At 45.0% G+C, this 18,291-nt stretch overlaps 1 protein-coding gene across 1 annotated transcript in view; it reads left to right on the top strand.

Moving 5' to 3' along the window:
* LOC140349278 (aggrecan core protein-like) overlaps positions 1-9,713 on the top strand; it is a 49,820-nt gene extending 40,107 nt beyond the window's left edge. Inside the window, exons 12-21 of the mRNA XM_072435551.1 lie at positions 210-338; positions 479-742; positions 874-1,233; positions 2,326-2,454; positions 3,325-3,495; positions 5,769-5,924; positions 6,416-6,498; positions 6,570-6,714; positions 6,906-7,088; positions 9,554-9,713. Coding sequence (XP_072291652.1) covers positions 210-338; positions 479-742; positions 874-1,233; positions 2,326-2,454; positions 3,325-3,495; positions 5,769-5,924; positions 6,416-6,498; positions 6,570-6,714; positions 6,906-7,088; positions 9,554-9,621 — 1,688 coding nt within the window. The 3' untranslated portion in view covers positions 9,622-9,713. The remainder of the gene's footprint in view (positions 1-209; positions 339-478; positions 743-873; positions 1,234-2,325; positions 2,455-3,324; positions 3,496-5,768; positions 5,925-6,415; positions 6,499-6,569; positions 6,715-6,905; positions 7,089-9,553) is intronic.
* Positions 9,714-18,291: the final 8,578 nt, after the last annotated feature.

Genomic DNA, 18,291 nt, shown 5'->3' with positions numbered 1-18,291 from the left:
GGAGAAGGAAGTCTGGGAGTCCCTGCTCAGACTGCTGCCCCCGCGACCCGGCCCCGGATAAAGCGGCAGAAAATGGATGGATGGATGAATGAATCACGATTACAGGAAGTGATTCATTACAAAAATAACAAGGCTATAAAGCTAAATGGAACCAACAACAGATAGCTGTATTGTAAATATGACCTAATCCCACTGTCCCTTTGCTACAGACAAAGCTGAGGTCACCATGACAACGCTGGCGGTGACACAGGAGCCGGACATTTCCGTGACAATGCTGGCAGTAACAGAAGAAGTGATCCATGCAGCAACAGTTCCAGAGCAGCATGTTGCTCCCACTGGTCAGTTCTGCTGTACAGACTATAAAACGACTGTAAAAAGAGTGAAATTGAGTAAAGAAAGAGTGAAAACAGAATAATTATGGACTAAAAACTGAGTAAAAACAGTATAAACTAAACCTGATCTGTTTTCTGCTCCATAGCCTTTCCTTCCATTAAACCTGATCTGGAGTCCTCAGCTTCAGGCTCAGCTTCAGGCTCAGCTTCAGGACAAACCTCTGGGAACAGCGCTGAAGGGTCTGGTTCAGGTTCTGGATCTGATCTGGTCTCAGGTCTGGGCTCTGGTGTGGTCTTTGTCTCTGGGGACAGAGAAAGTGAAAGCTCAACAGTTGGAGGATCTCAGGAGGGCAAAAGAGAACCTGGATCTGGAATCTCAGGATCAGGATTGGGACCTGGTCTGGGATCTGGTGAGTTTGTGTCCTCTTCTCCGTCACTTACCGTCCTCTGCTCCTCTGACCGCTCAGATGGGTCATAGTGAGGCAAGCGCTGCTGTGTTGTTCCAAAGTTTTATCGTTGTTGACCACTGTATTTTGTCCAGGTGAGGAGTCCAGTTCTGGCCTTGGCTCAGGTCTTGCTTCTGGTCCTGGGTTCAGTTTGGACCTGAGTGGTTCTGGGGTGATTTTGCTGGATGGGTCAGTGGAGCAGAGTGAAGAGAATGGTTCAGGAGAGGAGCTGGCCCGAGGAGGAGTAGTCTACAGTGGCTCGGGATCCTGGAGGGGCTCTGGGTCAGGATCTGGGTCAGCCTCTGGGTCTGGATCTGGACACGCAATTTCTGATGTGCTGCTGGTGGATGGGATCCTGGTGGACCAAACCCTGGACCAGACTTTGAGACAGGAGCTGTCTGGATCTGTGGGATCTGGATTCAGTGGGATCTCCAGCGATTCCTCAGGTGGATCAGGTCTGTGCCAGGTCAAGTCAAGTCACTTTATTTTTGTACAGTTTAAAATCTTTATTGCAGTCGCCTCTTGTCAGGAAATAGTAGGAAATAAACAAAACTGCAAAATGAGTCAAAAAATAGCAACAGATCGACCTACATTCACAGATTTGGACTTAGACTCAGAACCACATTATTCACCATTAACAGTCAACTACGCCCTGAAAAAAAACTTACATACATTGGGTCTGTCAAGATCCAAGTATGTTTGCAAATGTTACAAGGAATTTTCTGCTGTCAAAATTGCTGCTTCATTAAGAGCTCCTTATGACCACACCCTGAAACTAATGCAAATTAATTGAATGACTTTTGACCCCACATATGTGTTGATGAGGCTGCCTCAGTTTGGTGACCGTCAGATGAAAACCCTTGTCAACAAATGAGACATAAACCAATGCTATTCCTTAACACACAGAGAACACAATTCAACTTAGAATATGAAACGACACAGAAACGTCAGACCTTTTGTGCAGCTGCATGGGAGAAACCGCCGGGCCATCACGCTGTTGTAAGCAACGCGATGGCCCTCCTTGGTCTCACGACGTTTTTTCTCTTGCAGGTTGGTTTTATTTCACAATATGGAATAGGCGGGTCACATTCTCATTGGTTAACTTCACATCACTTGTTTTTACAACTGTCTTTCTTCCTTAGAGATAAGAGTGGGGAATGTTTACCTAAACTCCCCTGGGGTGCTACACCCCTCCCTGGGGTGCTACACCCCTTCCTGGAGTAAACATTCCTTTGCCCCATCTTTACGACACTTTCACAAATGCAGTTTGTCACAAGCCATTTTTCTCATATCACTAGTCATATCACTATTATGCAGATAAAATACATCACAGAAATATAATCATATATTTACATTTTATCACACAAGGTCATTAAAATATGAGGGCAGGATTCTGGACGTGTCAAGTTTGAACCAAAATGACAGATTCCCTGTGTGGTTTAGGGTGGGGCCATATTATATTTGTTGGGCAAAACATGTAAAACATACATTAAGAATTGAAACCAAATAATAGTAGTAGTAATAACACATGAGCATTGTGTTTTCAGCGTGGGTGCAGCTCCGAGGAGATGTGGTTTATGTGCCAGCCCCAGAGGCCAAGACCCAGGTCCTCTACCAAACCAAAGAAGAGGGCCAGGGCCAGGTGGAGTTCAGTGGAGACCACACCTCTGCATCAGGTAAAGCTCCATAACCAATCAGAGAGCAGGTGAGAGGACAAATTAGAGGTCAACGCTACTTGCAGCAGCTTAGCAGCCTTGTAAGTGTGCACGAACAGAAAGCAGAACAAAACAATAAATAGCCTAAATGAACAGGTTGTCCAACTCTTTGGCCCATGTTAAGCCACAATATGCTTTTAGGGCCATAGTTTTATAAATCAGACCAACAGAGGAATACTGAGGTTTCCATGACTCATCTTCACACTCCTATTAAATTCTTCTATGATTGAACTTAGTAAGCTGATATTTTAGTGCCTGTGTGTGCCCACATTCCACCACAACAGAATCCAGTGTGAGAAACCAGTGTGAGAACCAGTGCAAGAAACCAGTGCGAGAAACCAGTGTGACAAACCAGTGTGAGAAACCAGTGTGAGAAACCAGTGTGACAAACCAGTGTGAGAAACCAGTGCGAGAAACCAGTGTGAGAAACCAGTGTGGCATGCAACCAGTGTGAGAAACCAGTGTGAGAAACCAGTGCGAGAAACCAGTGCGAGAAACCATATATCGGAGTTCCCGGCCTAAATTCTTTTATTGACAATGACTCTTGGATGAGAGTCGAAACGTCTATTTTTTCTAAACTGAGTCCAGATGAAACAACTGAAGCTTTTTCTACAATGGAACACTCCTGGACGAATGAGGGATTACACCGACAAAAAGTTGTACAAGCAAAAATTGTTGCGTGCAAGACTCACCTGTCTGCACCAATAGACATGCAAACGGACCCTGTTCTTCATTGCCCAGTCTAATGCACGTTCCAGTGAGGTTTTGATTGGGAAAGACATTCATTTATAGCTAGAGCTAAGTTCTAACCCCAAACATGTCGATGTGCAGGAGGAAGCAGCAACGGCATGGAACCCAGAGTCTACCAATCAGAGCCAGAGGAGCACCACACGGACCAATCAGAGCAAGTGACGGCAGCAGTGGCCTATACCAGTCCCACCACAGCTCCCTCAGTGTCTCTGCTGCCCCCTGCTGTAGTGGAGGAGCCTGCATTGGTCACGGGTAATGGAGGAAAGCGTCTGGGGAGGGTTGAGAGAAGCATATAGCGAGAGGGAAGGCAGTGGGAACTGAGTGAGTGAGACTGCTTCTCTTCTCTGTGAGACTGCTTCTCTGTGAGACTGCTTCTCTGTGAGACTGCTTCTCTGTGAGACTGCTTCTCTGTGAGACTGCTTCTCTTCTCTGTGAGACTGTTTCTCTTCTCTGTGAGACTGCTTCTCTGTGAGACTGCTTCTCTGTGAGACTGCTTTTCTGTGAGACTGCTTCTCTTCTCTGTGAGACTGTTTCTCTGTGAGACTGCTTCTCTGTGAGACTGCTTCTCTTCTCTGTGAGACTGCTTCTCTGTGAGACTGCTTCTCTGTGAGACTGCTTTTCTGTGAGACTGCTTCTCTTCTCTGTGAGACTGTTTCTCTGTGAGACTGCTTCTCTGTGAGACTGCTTCTCTTCTCTGTGAGACTGTTTCTCTTCTCTGTGAGACTGCTTCTCTGTGAGACTGCTTCTCTGTGAGACTGCTTCTCTTCTCTGTGAGACTGTTTCTCTGTGTGACTGCTTCTCTTCTCGGTGAGACTGTTTCTCTGTGAGACTGTTTCTCTGTGAGACTGTTTCTCTGTGAGATTGTTTCTCTGTGAGACTGCTTCTCTTCTCGGTGAGACTGTTTCTCTGTGAGACTGTTTCTCTTCTCTGTGAGACTGTTTCTCTGTGAGACTGTTTCTCTGTGAGACTGCTTCTCTTCTCTGTGAGACTGTTTCTCTGTGAGACTGTTTCTCTGTGAGACTGCTTCTCTTCTCTGTGAGACTGTTTCTCTGTGAGACTGCTTCTCTTCTCTGTGAGACTGTTTCTCTGTGAGACTGTTTCTCTGTGAGACTGTTTCTCTGTGAGACTGTTTCTCTGTGAGACTGCTTTCTCTTCTCTGTGAGACTGTTTCTCTGTGAGACTGTTTCTCTGTGAGACTGTTTCTCTGTGAGACTGTTTCTCTGTGTGAGACTGTTTCTCTGTGAGACTGTTTCTCTGTGAGACTGTTTCTCTGTGAGACTGTTTCTCTGTGAGACTGCTTCTCTTCTCTGTGAGACTGTTTCTCTGTGAGACTGCTTCTCTTCTCTGTGAGACTGTTTCTCTGTGAGACTGTTTCTCTGTGAGACTGTTTCTCTGTGAGACTGCTTCTCTTCTCTGTGAGACTGTTTCTCTGTGAGACTGTTTCTCTGTGAGACTGTTTCTCTGTGAGACTGCTTCTCTTCTCTGTGAGACTGTTTCTCTGTGAGACTGCTTCGCTTCTCTGTGAGACTGTTTCTCTGTGAGACTGTTTCTCTGTGAGACTGCTTCGCTTCTCTGTGAGACTGTTTCTCTGTGAGACTGTTTCTCTGTGAGACTGCTTCTCTTCTCTGTGAGACTGTTTCTCTGTGAGACTGTTTCTCTGTGAGACTGTTTCTCTGTGAGACTGCTTCTCTTCTCTGTGAGACTGTTTCTCTGTGAGACTGCTTCTCTTCTCTGTGAGACTGTTTCTCTGTGAGACTGTTTCTCTGTGAGACTGTTTCTCTGTGAGACTGTTTCTCTGTGAGACTGTTTCTCTGTGAGACTGCTTCTCTTCTCTGTGAGACTGTTTCTCTGTGAGACTGCTTTCTCTTCTCTGTGAGACTGTTTCTCTGTGAGACTGTTTCTCTGTGAGACTGTTTCTCTGTGAGACTGTTTCTCTGTGTGAGACTGTTTCTCTGTGAGACTGTTTCTCTGTGAGACTGTTTCTCTGTGAGACTGTTTCTCTGTGAGACTGCTTCTCTTCTCTGTGAGACTGTTTCTCTGTGAGACTGCTTCTCTTCTCTGTGAGACTGTTTCTCTGTGAGACTGTTTCTCTGTGAGACTGTTTCTCTGTGAGACTGCTTCGCTTCTCTGTGAGACTGTTTCTCTGTGAGACTGTTTCTCTGTGAGACTGCTTCGCTTCTCTGTGAGACTGTTTCTCTGTGAGACTGTTTCTCTGTGAGACTGTTTCTCTGTGAGACTGCTTCTCTTCTCTGTGAGACTGTTTCTCTGTGAGACTGCTTCTCTTCTCTGTGAGACTGTTTCTCTGTGAGACTGTTTCTCTGTGAGACTGTTTCTCTATGAGACTGTTTCTCTGTGAGACTGTTTCTCTTCTCTGTGAGACTGTTTCTCTGTGAGACTGCTTCTCTTCTCTGTGAGACTGTTTCTCTGTGAGACTGTTTCTCTGTGAGACTGCTTCTCTTCTCTGTGAGACTGTTTCTCTGTGAGACTGCTTCTCTTCTCTGTAAGTCTGGTTGTGTGTCTTTCAGAGGACGGTTGTGCCGAGGGCTGGTTGTTCTTCATGGGCAGTTGTTATCTTCACGTCAGTGACAGACTTACCTGGACGGAGGCGGAGCAGCAGTGTCTCCAGGCCGACGCCCACTTGTCCAGTGTCCAATCTGAGGAGGAGCAGCTCTTCCTCAACTGTGAGAACACGCCTGACATGTCGTGTATATTATTCTTACACACATTTGACAACTATTTTTTGGCAGCAAAACCCAAAATTGTATACAAATACAATTTTACACAATTCGTAAAATCAAATTCAAAGGTGTAAATGAATAGACTGGTCTTTACTGACAATGCAATACAAAAAATAGCCTTTTATAATATAGATTTTACTATTGAATTACTATTGAATTATATGGGAAATATGTCAAAAAGTCTTAACATGTTCACACTTATGTTTGGCCAATGACAGGAAGTGAAAACATGTGTTAATAATAACGGAAGTCAATGGGACAAAAAAAGCTGTAAGTGGAGGGGTATGTCGATTTTCTCTATACCTTTTGAACCCTAACCCTTTTGAGGCAATACATTTAAAAAATGAGTCATTCATAAACACCTGGAAGAAATAAATAATGATCCTAACATTAGATAATGACGATATGACCGCGCATTCCTCTGGTCTCCTCAGCTAACGGTCAGGACTATCAGTGGATCGGACTCAACGACAAAGACATTCAGGGAGAATTTCACTGGACGGACAGCGCTCCTCTGGTCAGTCACACACGCACGCACACACGCACATACATTTAAAACCCTAACCCTATATAACCCTAACCCTACAGATCTTCTTGAACTGGAGGCCAAACCAGCCGGATAATTACTTTGGCGCTGGAGAAGACTGTGTGGTGATGATTTGGCACGAGGGAGGACAATGGAATGATGTCCCATGTAACTACCAACTGCCCTTCACCTGCAAGAGCTCCCCAGGTACAAAACCAGATCTAGCCCAGGCCTAAGCCAGACCTGAACCAGGACTATTTAAGTAGTGTTGAACTAAAGCTACAATTGTCATAACAACTGTTACAAATATAATCAAGTTTACGACTAGTATGACTGACTCAAATTTGGTAAATGACTGAAATTGCGGCATTATGGACCTCTCTGACCTCTGTCCCCAGTATCCTGTGGATCTCCTCCTGTAGTGGCACACGCTCACCCTCTGGGGGGCAGCAGAGAGCACTACCTGCCTGGATCTGTGGTGAGGTTTCAGTGTGAGCCGGGCTTCACGCAGCACCACCTGTCTGTCATACACTGTCAGGGAAATGGTCAGTGGGAGGACCCTCAGTTGGAGTGCACGACAGGTCAGTTAAAAAAAGAGACATTTATAGTTGCTCAGGGTGGGTTGTGGGCATAAAATGTAAACAAAAACTTAACTTGTTGTATATAGCTTAGTATTAGTTATTTGTGGACACTGTTAACCCTAACCCACAAATCTGCATCATGTTAATTTCAGGATCATAATCAGAAAAGGTTTATTGTCATTGTCATTGGACACAGTTCTCAAACATAGGAACTTGTCTCGGGGTTAAGGTGCAACATAAAACAACAAATAATAAACATGTGGGTGTGTCCCTCATTTGTCCAGGAGAGGTTCATTGTAGAAAAAGGTTCAGTTGTTTCCTCTGGACTAAGAGATTTCGACTCTCATCCAAGAGTCATTGTCCATCTGCAAATTTAGACCAGGAACTCGGATATTTATCCTATTCTGTGGTAAGCCCCGCCCACCTCCTGAAGTAGAAGAAAAAGTTGTTTGTTTCAACAGAAACTTACACCTCTTTGTTTTCTATCAAGCCTCTTGTTTACTCCCAGTCCTTTAATGTGCTAATTAGTCTCCTTTTTTTTTTTGTGTGTCCCTGGCTCACTCTCTTTCTCTTCCTTGAGGACCTGATTATCATCCCAATGCACTGGTCGTCGACCTCTCCAGGGATTCAAAATTATAAACCACAGGAAGATTGAACCTTAACCCTCCATTCCTGTTTTAAACAGGGAAAAAAGATGGTTTGAAAGAGAATTTAAAGAGACATTTTTTGTTAAAAAAGAAATACCTTCTTAAAGAATATTAAAATACTAAAGTCCTTATTCATGTATTAGCGGGTTAGCAGGTACAGGAACATATTCCTTGTGATATTATTTCTGATACTATTGCTGGCACTCTACTAAGTTTAGAAAGAATAAACTGTTCATGTAGTGAATCAAATGAGTGCATTCTGATTGGATTCACAGTGTCCAGCTCTTCAGTCACATTATTGTGGACACCGTCAGAGCTCACAGCAGCTTATGTTCATTTTTACAATCTGACCTGTGTTTTTACTTGTAGCTCCTGATCTTTCTAGGATTGTACTGGTTTCCTCACAGAGCTGTCATCACAGAAGTTTGTTTCCTTGTTGTTAGCTCCACATTAGGGTTGGCCACTTTTAGCCCAGCTCAAATGTCCAAAAAACATTTCCGTTTTTTCTCCCATGTGTTTCCCAAAGCCACACATTTCTTCCCCACTCAGACCTCTGGTCAAGACAAATCTGTAAAGCTTTCTGCACTGAGGAAGACGCTCCAGCAGCACAGCAGCTCTAACCCTTGAACTTGGAGTAGAAGGTGTTGAGCTCCTCAGCCAGTTTCCGGTCGTCTGCAGTGTGGGGGGCTCTGGGTTCGTAATTGGTGAGAAGCCGGAGCCCACTCCACACAAAGGCGGGGGTTTTGTCAGATGCATATTGTACTATTCCAGAGGTATGGCGCAGTCCGGGACTGACTCGCTGAACAAAAGTCTCTGTTTCGTATCATCAGCAGCACCAGTTCATCCAGTTGGAAAGTGAGTTCACGTTAGTACGGAAAATCCCAGGTACGAGCGCCCAGGCGCCGCGCTTCCGGAGGCGCACCAGGGCCCCTGTTCGCTTACCTCGCCTGGGGCGTCTCACTCTTGTGGCCAAAAAAAGGACTAATACTGGAGCAGATGCTAAGATAACTGGAACTAGATCTGTAGGAGTTGCAGTTCTGATGGTTAAGAGCTCTTCCCAGGCGTAAGAGCACAAAACAGACAAAACAAAGTGCACCGAAACACCAGAACATCTGTTTGCAGCGCCATATTGGTAACACCAAGCTCAGTGCAAACCAATCCACCTTTCACCACATAGTGAGAACTCAAATTGAGTGTCGCTCTGCGTCTTATCTTGCTAGAGGGTTAGCTAAAGCCAAACAAGTCTCAACATGATGTAAGAGCACGGCCAAGAGATGACCCGGCATCTGAACCACCTGAATCATAACCTCTGTGAGAGAAAAAAAATATGACTATATTAGAGAAGAGCTGATCTGTCCCACTGTTCACAAACTACAAGAGCAAACTTCAGGAATTATTTCAGTGAAGACAGTGGACTAAAGGCTACTGCTAAGCTAGTGCCGACGTCCTTATTTAAACATCTGCAGAACAAGCCGTTTACTTTTCTGTAACTTGTCCTTTGAGGTCGATGACAATTTTCAGATCAAACAGACACGCACCCTAACCCTAACCCCGACAGCGATGATGGGCAAACTATGTTCTGAGTTTTACTGGTGTTTTCGCTGCAGCTGCTTTTTAATTTCATTATCCTAAAATAAGAAAAAACTGTGTGGGGTGTTCTTGGTCTGATCGACATGATGTTAATGATGTTACATTTACTTTTATCTGAAAAAGGGGGAGAAGGTCATCAGCTCAAAGTGAAAGTTCTTAGCAACGTTTAAAAAACATTTAAATGTATTTTTTTTTAATTCATTCTATTTCTGTTTTCAATGTTTCCAGGAGACAGTATTCGATTTCCTAAACGATCTGCAAGAAGAAGAACTTCAGAGGAACAAGACCAGCTCTGAACTGGACTTAACTTGGTGTAGATATCCAGATAACCGCCTCAGGACCCCCCAGGACCCCTCAGGAGCTCCAAGAAACCACCAAGACCCCTCATGACTCCAATGGGACCCCCGAGATTTTTCAAGACCCACCAGAACTCCTCAGAATCCACCAGGGACCATCAGGACCTCACATAATCCTCCAGGACCCCCCAAACTCTTCAAGACCCCTCAGGATTCCTCAGAATCCTCCAGGACCCCCCAGGGCCTGATTTCGACCGGACCAGACTGGACAAATCCACCCTTGGACCCTTCCTTCTGTTTTGTGGTCTAGACTCAGCTCAGACCAGAAAACAGACCAGGGTCTAGACCTGGTCAGAGAATTGTTGCAGACCGGTTTCTGTGAATCATGAGTCATTTATATTCATCTATAGATTCATATGATTTAGTTTAGAAAATCACACTCTTTTGTTTGGGATAAAGTCTGAGGCTCTGGACGAGAACTCTTACTTACTTTAGTATTGAAGTACTTGACTATTAGTGCTCAAGTACTTGATTACTCAAAGTACAGTACAGTATTCCAGAACTTTCATTGTCTTTTAGCTAAATAACATAAGAATCGTTCCTTATTCTACAATCGTGAAAATTACATTAATGTTGCATATAACGTTGCACAAACGTCACACAAACGTTGCATAAACATCATATAAACTTCACATGAACGTCACAAAACGTCGCACAAACATTGTACTGCAGCAAAATGGTCTAAGCCACAGTCACTGTTTTGTTTGATCAATGACATGTATTTATTTTAACAGTCCAGTAGAAACCCTCTGGTAGAAGAAGACGTTCGTCACCTTCGGGACACTTGAGGGTCACATTTTTAAATACCCATAAAATCCACATAGATATTTTCTACTTTCACAAGGGTTTATTTATCTACTTCTACTCTCAAAATCACGAATATTATGCTTATTTCTTCATTTGGACGATAAAGCCTTAAGTACACCCCAACTGAACAATAAAAAGTACATAAATGACGAGTACATAAAACTCGCAAACTGCTGCAAATGGACCTCAAAGATCGACATGTATCTTCTCGTGAGACATGTGGCATTTTAAAGTTTGACTCGATTTATGGGACTGACCTCAGCACAGAAATATTGCAGTTGAGAGGAAAAAAACAAAGTCACTCAGAAGGACCCTTGAGGGTCCCAAGGTGACCAGAGGGTTAAGGTGACACTAAAGTCTTTCGCTCAGGTACTGGTCAAGCTCAGGACACTCATGCTGCCACGGTAGTGGAAGGGCATCTCGTCCAGATTTTGGCTTGAGATTGTTCCTCCTGATTTCACATTTCTCAAACTGTATTAAGTTGAAGTTGATTCTGTTTTTTAATGTTCACTTGGACATGTTTTAAATGTTCATAATAGTGATGGAATCTCAAATCGATGTCCCATAAACTTTCCATCCAATTAATTTGAGATGCTTTTCTTACAAACAACAATGTGATTCAAAACTGAATTAACCTCACATCACGATGCTCCCTAACCCTAACCCTACGGGTCACACAAGATTGTTTTTGTTGGCTCTTGATCAAATCTTTTATAGCTTGTTATACCAATATTAATCTGACTGTCTGGGTTTAGGGTTTAGGGTTTAGGGTTTGCCTAACCCTAAACCCTGCTCTGGGCGTTAGCGATAGCATTAGCATTGACAGTTTTGGGAAAAATCAAAATCAACTGAGAAAAAAAAGTACATAAATGAATGACTTTTCTATTGACACACTTTCTACTGTGTTTCAATGCAAAACGGTTCATCTTCATCACTGGTTCACAATATTCTCTGCTGGATCCAATAAATCAAAGATGAACTCGACCAAGACTGAACCAGGACTGAACCAGGACTAAACCAGGACTAAACCTGGTTTATACCAGATCTAACCAGAGCTAAACAAGGACTACTTCTTACAGAATGCATAGAATGTTTTATATATTTTTGAAAAATATTTCTACTGACAAACGGTTGAGTTACCGCTGGATTTTTTTAAACAAAGCTTTGTGTTTTAAATAGTTGTTGTTTGTGTAGTTTAATCCTGATGCCCTCCCATGGAACACCTTAGTGCATCTTCATAATAAAAAGTGTTTTTTTAAATTCAGAATTTAACCTCTGCAAAGTGCTGAACTAATTTCAGATGGATCAGAAGAAATTATTTTAGCAACTTCCATTGAGCAAATCCAACCCTGAAACTGAGAGGGAGGTCAAATGGATGTTAATAAAAGACTTGATTCAAAATTGTTGTCTTTTTGTTTTTCCTGCTCTTTTAGGCCCTTGTCCTTCTTAGGGTTCGGTGGGTTAGAGTTAGGACCAAGATTTAGGGTTAGAGTTAGTGCTCAAAATCAACCAAATCACTTCCAATTCAACCGACTGGCTTAAATACTGCTTTAGTGTACCGTAGATATTCTGACAAAAGTTGAAAGCCAATCGGACAAACTTAGGGTTAGGGGCAAACTTGACACTAGAGCAGAATGACGTTACTCAATGCCATCTGTCAATTTGACCTTATACTGCTGTCAAATTCTGTTATAAGCGTGACACAAGAAACCAAATCACTTACAATTCAATAGACTGGCTTAAATACCACTTTAGAACAACATTCTCCAGTCTCTGTGTGTAACACAAGTCTGCTTTAGTCAAATTGGACTGTTGTGGAATCTCTGCAAACTATTACCAAAAAAAGATGAAGCAGAACAGAGTTTGTCTTTCTCAAAAGGTGGAGGTTTATTTACTCGTGCACAGTAAATAATCACTTTCCCTGACAAAGGAATCTGTCCATACCTCCATAACAATTACAGAGCCTTTTATAGGCGGTGACTACATTTGACACGTATGCACATAATCACAATCAAATCAGCTCCAAAAGAGATAGAACAGCCCTCATGCCTGTGACGGTTCCAGCTTCTCATTCAGAGGTTGGGCTAACCCGTTTTCACACATAATCAGGTCCTGACGCATTCATCGGCCTGATCCTGGCTGATTGACAGTAGAATCAGGAACCAACATTCTTATATCATCTGCACACAGTAAAACAAGACAGATATTAATGTCGTGACATGTCATGGCCTGAAACAACATCGGAATGACACGAGATGACCCATTTCACCATTACAGGACTCTTCCAGATTTCAATCTATTTCATTTTAGAGTTTAGCCCCTTAACATCCGCCTATTTCGCTCTGTGCACAATGGTTGGACCCAAATATATTTGCTTATCGAAATAAGATCTTACAGCCCACATGTGAGGGTTAGGGTTAGTTTCCTCATTTAGGGATGACGGGGCAATGAATTCAGCCAACTCGTTCGTTTGCCTCGTGACCATGTCGTGGCCCGCATGTCCGTCCCTAAAATTGTTCAAATGGTGTCGAGCTGCAAACACCTTATACATGCACCGAATCGCCTTTCCCATGTTAGGAGAGGCGGCTCGTCTGGGTCCTGTCTGTAGTGGTGGGGTAGGTTCCCTATTGTTTCTATTGTGATTTATTCTGTTGGGATTCGATCTGTATTGGATGGGCTCTGGTGCCCTCCTAGTGAAACTTCTATTTCGATATTGTGGGTTTTGAGGGGTCCTTTGGTAAGTTCTGGGTCCCCAGGAAGTTGCGGGTGGTGGTTTGTATGACTGTGGGAGGAGAGGTCTATTTCTTTCCCTCCCTCTTTGCTGTGGAAAGTAGTTTTGTGGCTGCCCCTGTCCTTGGTGCTGATTTAGATATCGCCCCTGTCCTTGGTCCTGTCTCCAGTTGGGAGTAGGAGTCCTAGTTCTAGGTCTAATGCGGGATCTGTCTCGGGGTCTGTCTATCCACCCTCGTGGAGGAGAAGACTCGTACCTAACTGGGTTACGGTCTGTACGGTCGTACCGTCTCTCTGGCCACTGTGGTGGAAATGTGGGTCGTTGTGGTGGCAGTGTTGGTCGTTCATCCCTGTGCACGTGCAGGTTCTGCACGTTTATGTATGGGTTATGCTGGTCTTGGATTGCAACTTGTGGTCGTGGATGAGCGACCACCTCTGCATAAGTTGGTTTATGTTAGTGTTGGGGTCTTGTTTGTTCCACTCCTGGAACACCAAGGCCAAAATAGGGCACTGGCTGTATTAGAGGAAAAGTGGAAGTCCACTCCCTTGCGCGGGCCTCTACCTGACCGTGATGCTCCTGCGTGGGGAACACCCCCATAGGTTGAATGTATTGTTCTCTGGGGGAGGGCCATGCTCCGCCCCCCCCTGGAACCCAGTCACGACGTTCCATTTGGTAAGTAGGATTTTTTAATCTTTGTTGATTTCGAACAGCTTTTGCCCCTTGGGTCTTTTTCTGTGATTCAAGTGTGTGGGGTTTGTAAAAGCTTTTATTGTATTTTTTTGAATTTATTTTTTGTTATTATTTAATTATTATTTAAAGTCACGTGCGATGACGTTAGGGTTAGGGTTGGGTTAGGGTTGGAGTTGGGGGGTAGGGTTAGGGGTTGGGGGTTACGGTTAGGGTTAGCTTTTTTATATTAACGTTGTCCTTTCCACTCTCGTGGACGGTACAAAGAATGCACGGGCCTCTCCGTTCTAGAATACCCTCGAGCAAAGAACCAACCCTAAGTGACATGTCAGTGGCCTGACTCGGTCTACTAAAGGAAAAAAAACAAACTAACATAAAATAAATTAGGTAGAAGGACAATTGAGTAAAAGAAAACTGCCCCACTGGGGTCAGGCAAAATTAGGTTCACGCACAAACCCTCCTGGTTAAGGTTAGGTTTTGGGCCTGGGGGTGGGCTGGGTTAGGGTAGAAGGAAGAAATGAATAGAATGAACCCAAAATTTAAGTTTAAAGTGTGGCAGAGTTAGCCTAAAAAATTGGGTTAGGGTTAGTAAGTACCCTCTGTGGTGTAGAGATGCAAGTGGCGTTTGGACTTGTCTGTACATGTTATGTTGTAGTAGAATGTGCATTTCAGTTCAACTATTTATTCTCCGTTTTGGTGCATTCTCTGTATTAGAGGTGGTATATGCACCGTTGCAATGTTTCGGACGACTGGTCCTTCATCAGGCTTTACAGTGCATCACCACAAAATGAACAATGAGTTCTTTAATCAACATGCCTATTTGCCTTGTCGATTGAGAGACCAAGAATCTTTTAAATCAACATGACTACTTGTCTGTAGATTGAGAGACAGAGAGGACGCTTTGAGAGCAGGGAATGCTTTGAGAGCAGGGAGAAGAATAAATTCCTGAACCATCTTTGTGTTGTCATGTTTGCATTGTGAATGTGCTGACATACACCTCTGGAGAAGGTTCTAGGCTCAGCTCCCTTGGGAGGTAATGAGGTTCTAACCCCCACAGGTTGTGGTGGTCTCTCGGTGCTGGTAAACTTCTTCGCAGGGCACTGGCTGGGTTAGGGTTAGGGTAGGAGTTAGGGTTAGGGTTAGGGTAGGGGTTAGGTTGTTATTTTTGTTTTGTAAAAATGTCCAGTCGGTGCTGGACGATGCGCGGGCCTCCACCGCACGGTCAGGTCCCCCCGCTCCCAGCTCCCCCCTTGTGACATCCAACTGCAGGCCCGAGCTCCGGAGCTCGAACACATGGTATGTGGTTGTGTTTGTTCTGTCTGGGTTAGGGTTGGGGTTGGGGTTGGGGTTAGGGTTAGTGTAGGGTTAGGGTTAGGGTTAGGGTTAGGGTTAGGGTTAGGGTTAGGGTTAGGGTTAGGGTTAGGGTTAGGGTTAGGGTTAGGGTTAGGGTTAGGGTTAGGGTTAGGGTTAGGGTTAGGGTTAGGGTTAGGGTTAGGGTTAGGGTTAGGGTTAGGGTTAGGGTTAGGGTTAGGGTTAGGGTTAGGGTTAGGGTTAGGGTTAGGGTTAGGGTTAGGGTTAGGGTTAGGGTTAGGGTTAGGGTTAGGGTTAGGGTTAGGGTTAGGGTTAGGGTTAGGGTTAGGGTTAGGGTTAGGGTTAGGGTTAGGGTTAGGGTTAGGGTTAGGGTTAGGGTTAGGGTTAGGGTTAGGGTTAGGGTTAGGGTTAGGGTTAGGGTTAGGGTTAGGGTTAGGGTTAGGGTTAGGGTTAGGGTTAGGGTTAGGGTTAGGGTTAGGGTTAGGGTTAGGGTTAGGGTTAGGGTTAGGGTTAGGGTTAGGGTTAGGGTTAGGGTTAGGGTTAGGGTTAGGGTTAGGGTTAGGGTTAGGGTTAGGGTTAGGGTTAGGGTTAGGGTTAGGGTTAGGGTTAGGGTTAGGGTTAGGGTTAGGGTTAGGGTTAGGGTTAGGGTTAGGGTTAGGGTTAGGGTTAGGGTTAGGGTTAGGGTTAGGGTTAGGGTTAGGGTTAGGGTTAGGGTTAGGGTTAGGGTTAGGGTTAGGGTTAGGGTTAGGGTTAGGGTTAGGGTTAGGGTTAGGGTTAGGGTTAGGGTTAGGGTTAGGGTTAGGGTTAGGGTTAGGGTTAGGGTTAGGGTTAGGGTTAGGGTTAGGGTTAGGGTTAGGGTTAGGGTTAGGGTTAGGGTTAGGGTTAGGGTTAGGGTTAGGGTTAGGGTTAGGGTTAGGGTTAGGGTTAGGGTTAGGGTTAGGGTTAGGGTTAGGGTTAGGGTTAGGGTTAGGGTTAGGGTTAGGGTTAGGGTTAGGGTTAGGGTTAGGGTTAGGGTTAGGGTTAGGGTTAGGGTTAGGGTTAGGGTTAGGGTTAGGGTTAGGGTTAGGGTTAGGGTTAGGGTTAGGGTTAGGGTTAGGGTTAGGGTTAGGGTTAGGGTTAGGGTTAGGGTTAGGGTTAGGGTTAGGGTTAGGGTTAGGGTTAGGGTTAGGGTTAGGGTTAGGGTTAGGGTTAGGGTTAGGGTTAGGGTTAGGGTTAGGGTTAGGGTTAGGGTTAGGGTTAGGGTTAGGGTTAGGGTTAGGGTTAGGGTTAGGGTTAGGGTTAGGGTTAGGGTTAGGGTTAGGGTTAGGGTTAGGGTTAGGGTTAGGGTTAGGGTTAGGGTTAGGGTTAGGGTTAGGGTTAGGGTTAGGGTTAGGGTTAGGGTTAGGGTTAGGGTTAGGGTTAGGGTTAGGGTTAGGGTTAGGGTTAGGGTTAGGGTTAGGGTTAGGGTTAGGGTTAGGGTTAGGGTTAGGGTTAGGGTTAGGGTTAGGGTTAGGGTTAGGGTTAGGGTTAGGGTTAGGGTTAGGGTTAGGGTTAGGGTTAGGGTTAGGGTTAGGGTTAGGGTTAGGGTTAGGGTTAGGGTTAGGGTTAGGGTTAGGGTTAGGGTTAGGGTTAGGGTTAGGGTTAGGGTTAGGGTTAGGGTTAGGGTTAGGGTTAGGGTTAGGGTTAGGGTTAGGGTTAGGGTTAGGGTTAGGGTTAGGGTTAGGGTTAGGGTTAGGGTTAGGGTTAGGGTTAGGGTTAGGGTTAGGGTTAGGGTTAGGGTTAGGGTTAGGGTTAGGGTTAGGGTTAGGGTTAGGGTTAGGGTTAGGGTTAGGGTTAGGGTTAGGGTTAGGGTTAGGGTTAGGGTTAGGGTTAGGGTTAGGGTTAGGGTTAGGGTTAGGGTTAGGGTTAGGGTTAGGGTTAGGGTTAGGGTTAGGGTTAGGGTTAGGGTTAGGGTTAGGGTTAGGGTTAGGGTTAGGGTTAGGGTTAGGGTTAGGGTTAGGGTTAGGGTTAGGGTTAGGGTTAGGGTTAGGGTTAGGGTTAGGGTTAGGGTTAGGGTTAGGGTTAGGGTTAGGGTTAGGGTTAGGGTTAGGGTTAGGGTTAGGGTTAGGGTTAGGGTTAGGGTTAGGGTTAGGGTTAGGGTTAGGGTTAGGGTTAGGGTTAGGGTTAGGGTTAGGGTTAGGGTTAGGGTTAGGGTTAGGGTTAGGGTTAGGGTTAGGGTTAGGGTTAGGGTTAGGGTTAGGGTTAGGGTTAGGGTTAGGGTTAGGGTTAGGGTTAGGGTTAGGGTTAGGGTTAGGGTTAGGGTTAGGGTTAGGGTTAGGGTTAGGGTTAGGGTTAGGGTTAGGGTTAGGGTTAGGGTTAGGGTTAGGGTTAGGGTTAGGGTTAGGGTTAGGGTTAGGGTTAGGGTTAGGGTTAGGGTTAGGGTTAGGGTTAGGGTTAGGGTTAGGGTTAGGGTTAGGGTTAGGGTTAGGGTTAGGGTTAGGGTTAGGGTTAGGGTTAGGGTTAGGGTTAGGGTTAGGGTTAGGGTTAGGGTTAGGGTTAGGGTTAGGGTTAGGGTTAGGGTTAGGGTTAGGGTTAGGGTTAGGGTTAGGGTTAGGGTTAGGGTTAGGGTTAGGGTTAGGGTTAGGGTTAGGGTTAGGGTTAGGGTTAGGGTTAGGGTTAGGGTTAGGGTTAGGGTTAGGGTTAGGGTTAGGGTTAGGGTTAGGGTTAGGGTTAGGGTTAGGGTTAGGGTTAGGGTTAGGGTTAGGGTTAGGGTTAGGGTTAGGGTTAGGGTTAGGGTTAGGGTTAGGGTTAGGGTTAGGGTTAGGGTTAGGGTTAGGGTTAGGGTTAGGGTTAGGGTTAGGGTTAGGGTTAGGGTTAGGGTTAGGGTTAGGGTTAGGGTTAGGGTTAGGGTTAGGGTTAGGGTTAGGGTTAGGGTTAGGGTTAGGGTTAGGGTTAGGGTTAGGGTTAGGGTTAGGGTTAGGGTTAGGGTTAGGGTTAGGGTTAGGGTTAGGGTTAGGGTTAGGGTTAGGGTTAGGGTTAGGGTTAGGGTTAGGGTTAGGGTTAGGGTTAGGGTTAGGGTTAGGGTTAGGGTTAGGGTTAGGGTTAGGGTTAGGGTT

Source organism: Eucyclogobius newberryi, unplaced genomic scaffold, assembly GCF_026437365.1.
Source record: "Eucyclogobius newberryi isolate DKJ021-1_F unplaced genomic scaffold, fEucNew1.0.hap1 SCAF_7, whole genome shotgun sequence".
NCBI lineage: Eukaryota > Metazoa > Chordata > Actinopteri > Gobiiformes > Gobiidae > Eucyclogobius > Eucyclogobius newberryi.
Note: the sequence above shows the minus strand (reverse complement) of the source record. Positions and strands in the feature narration are given on the sequence as shown.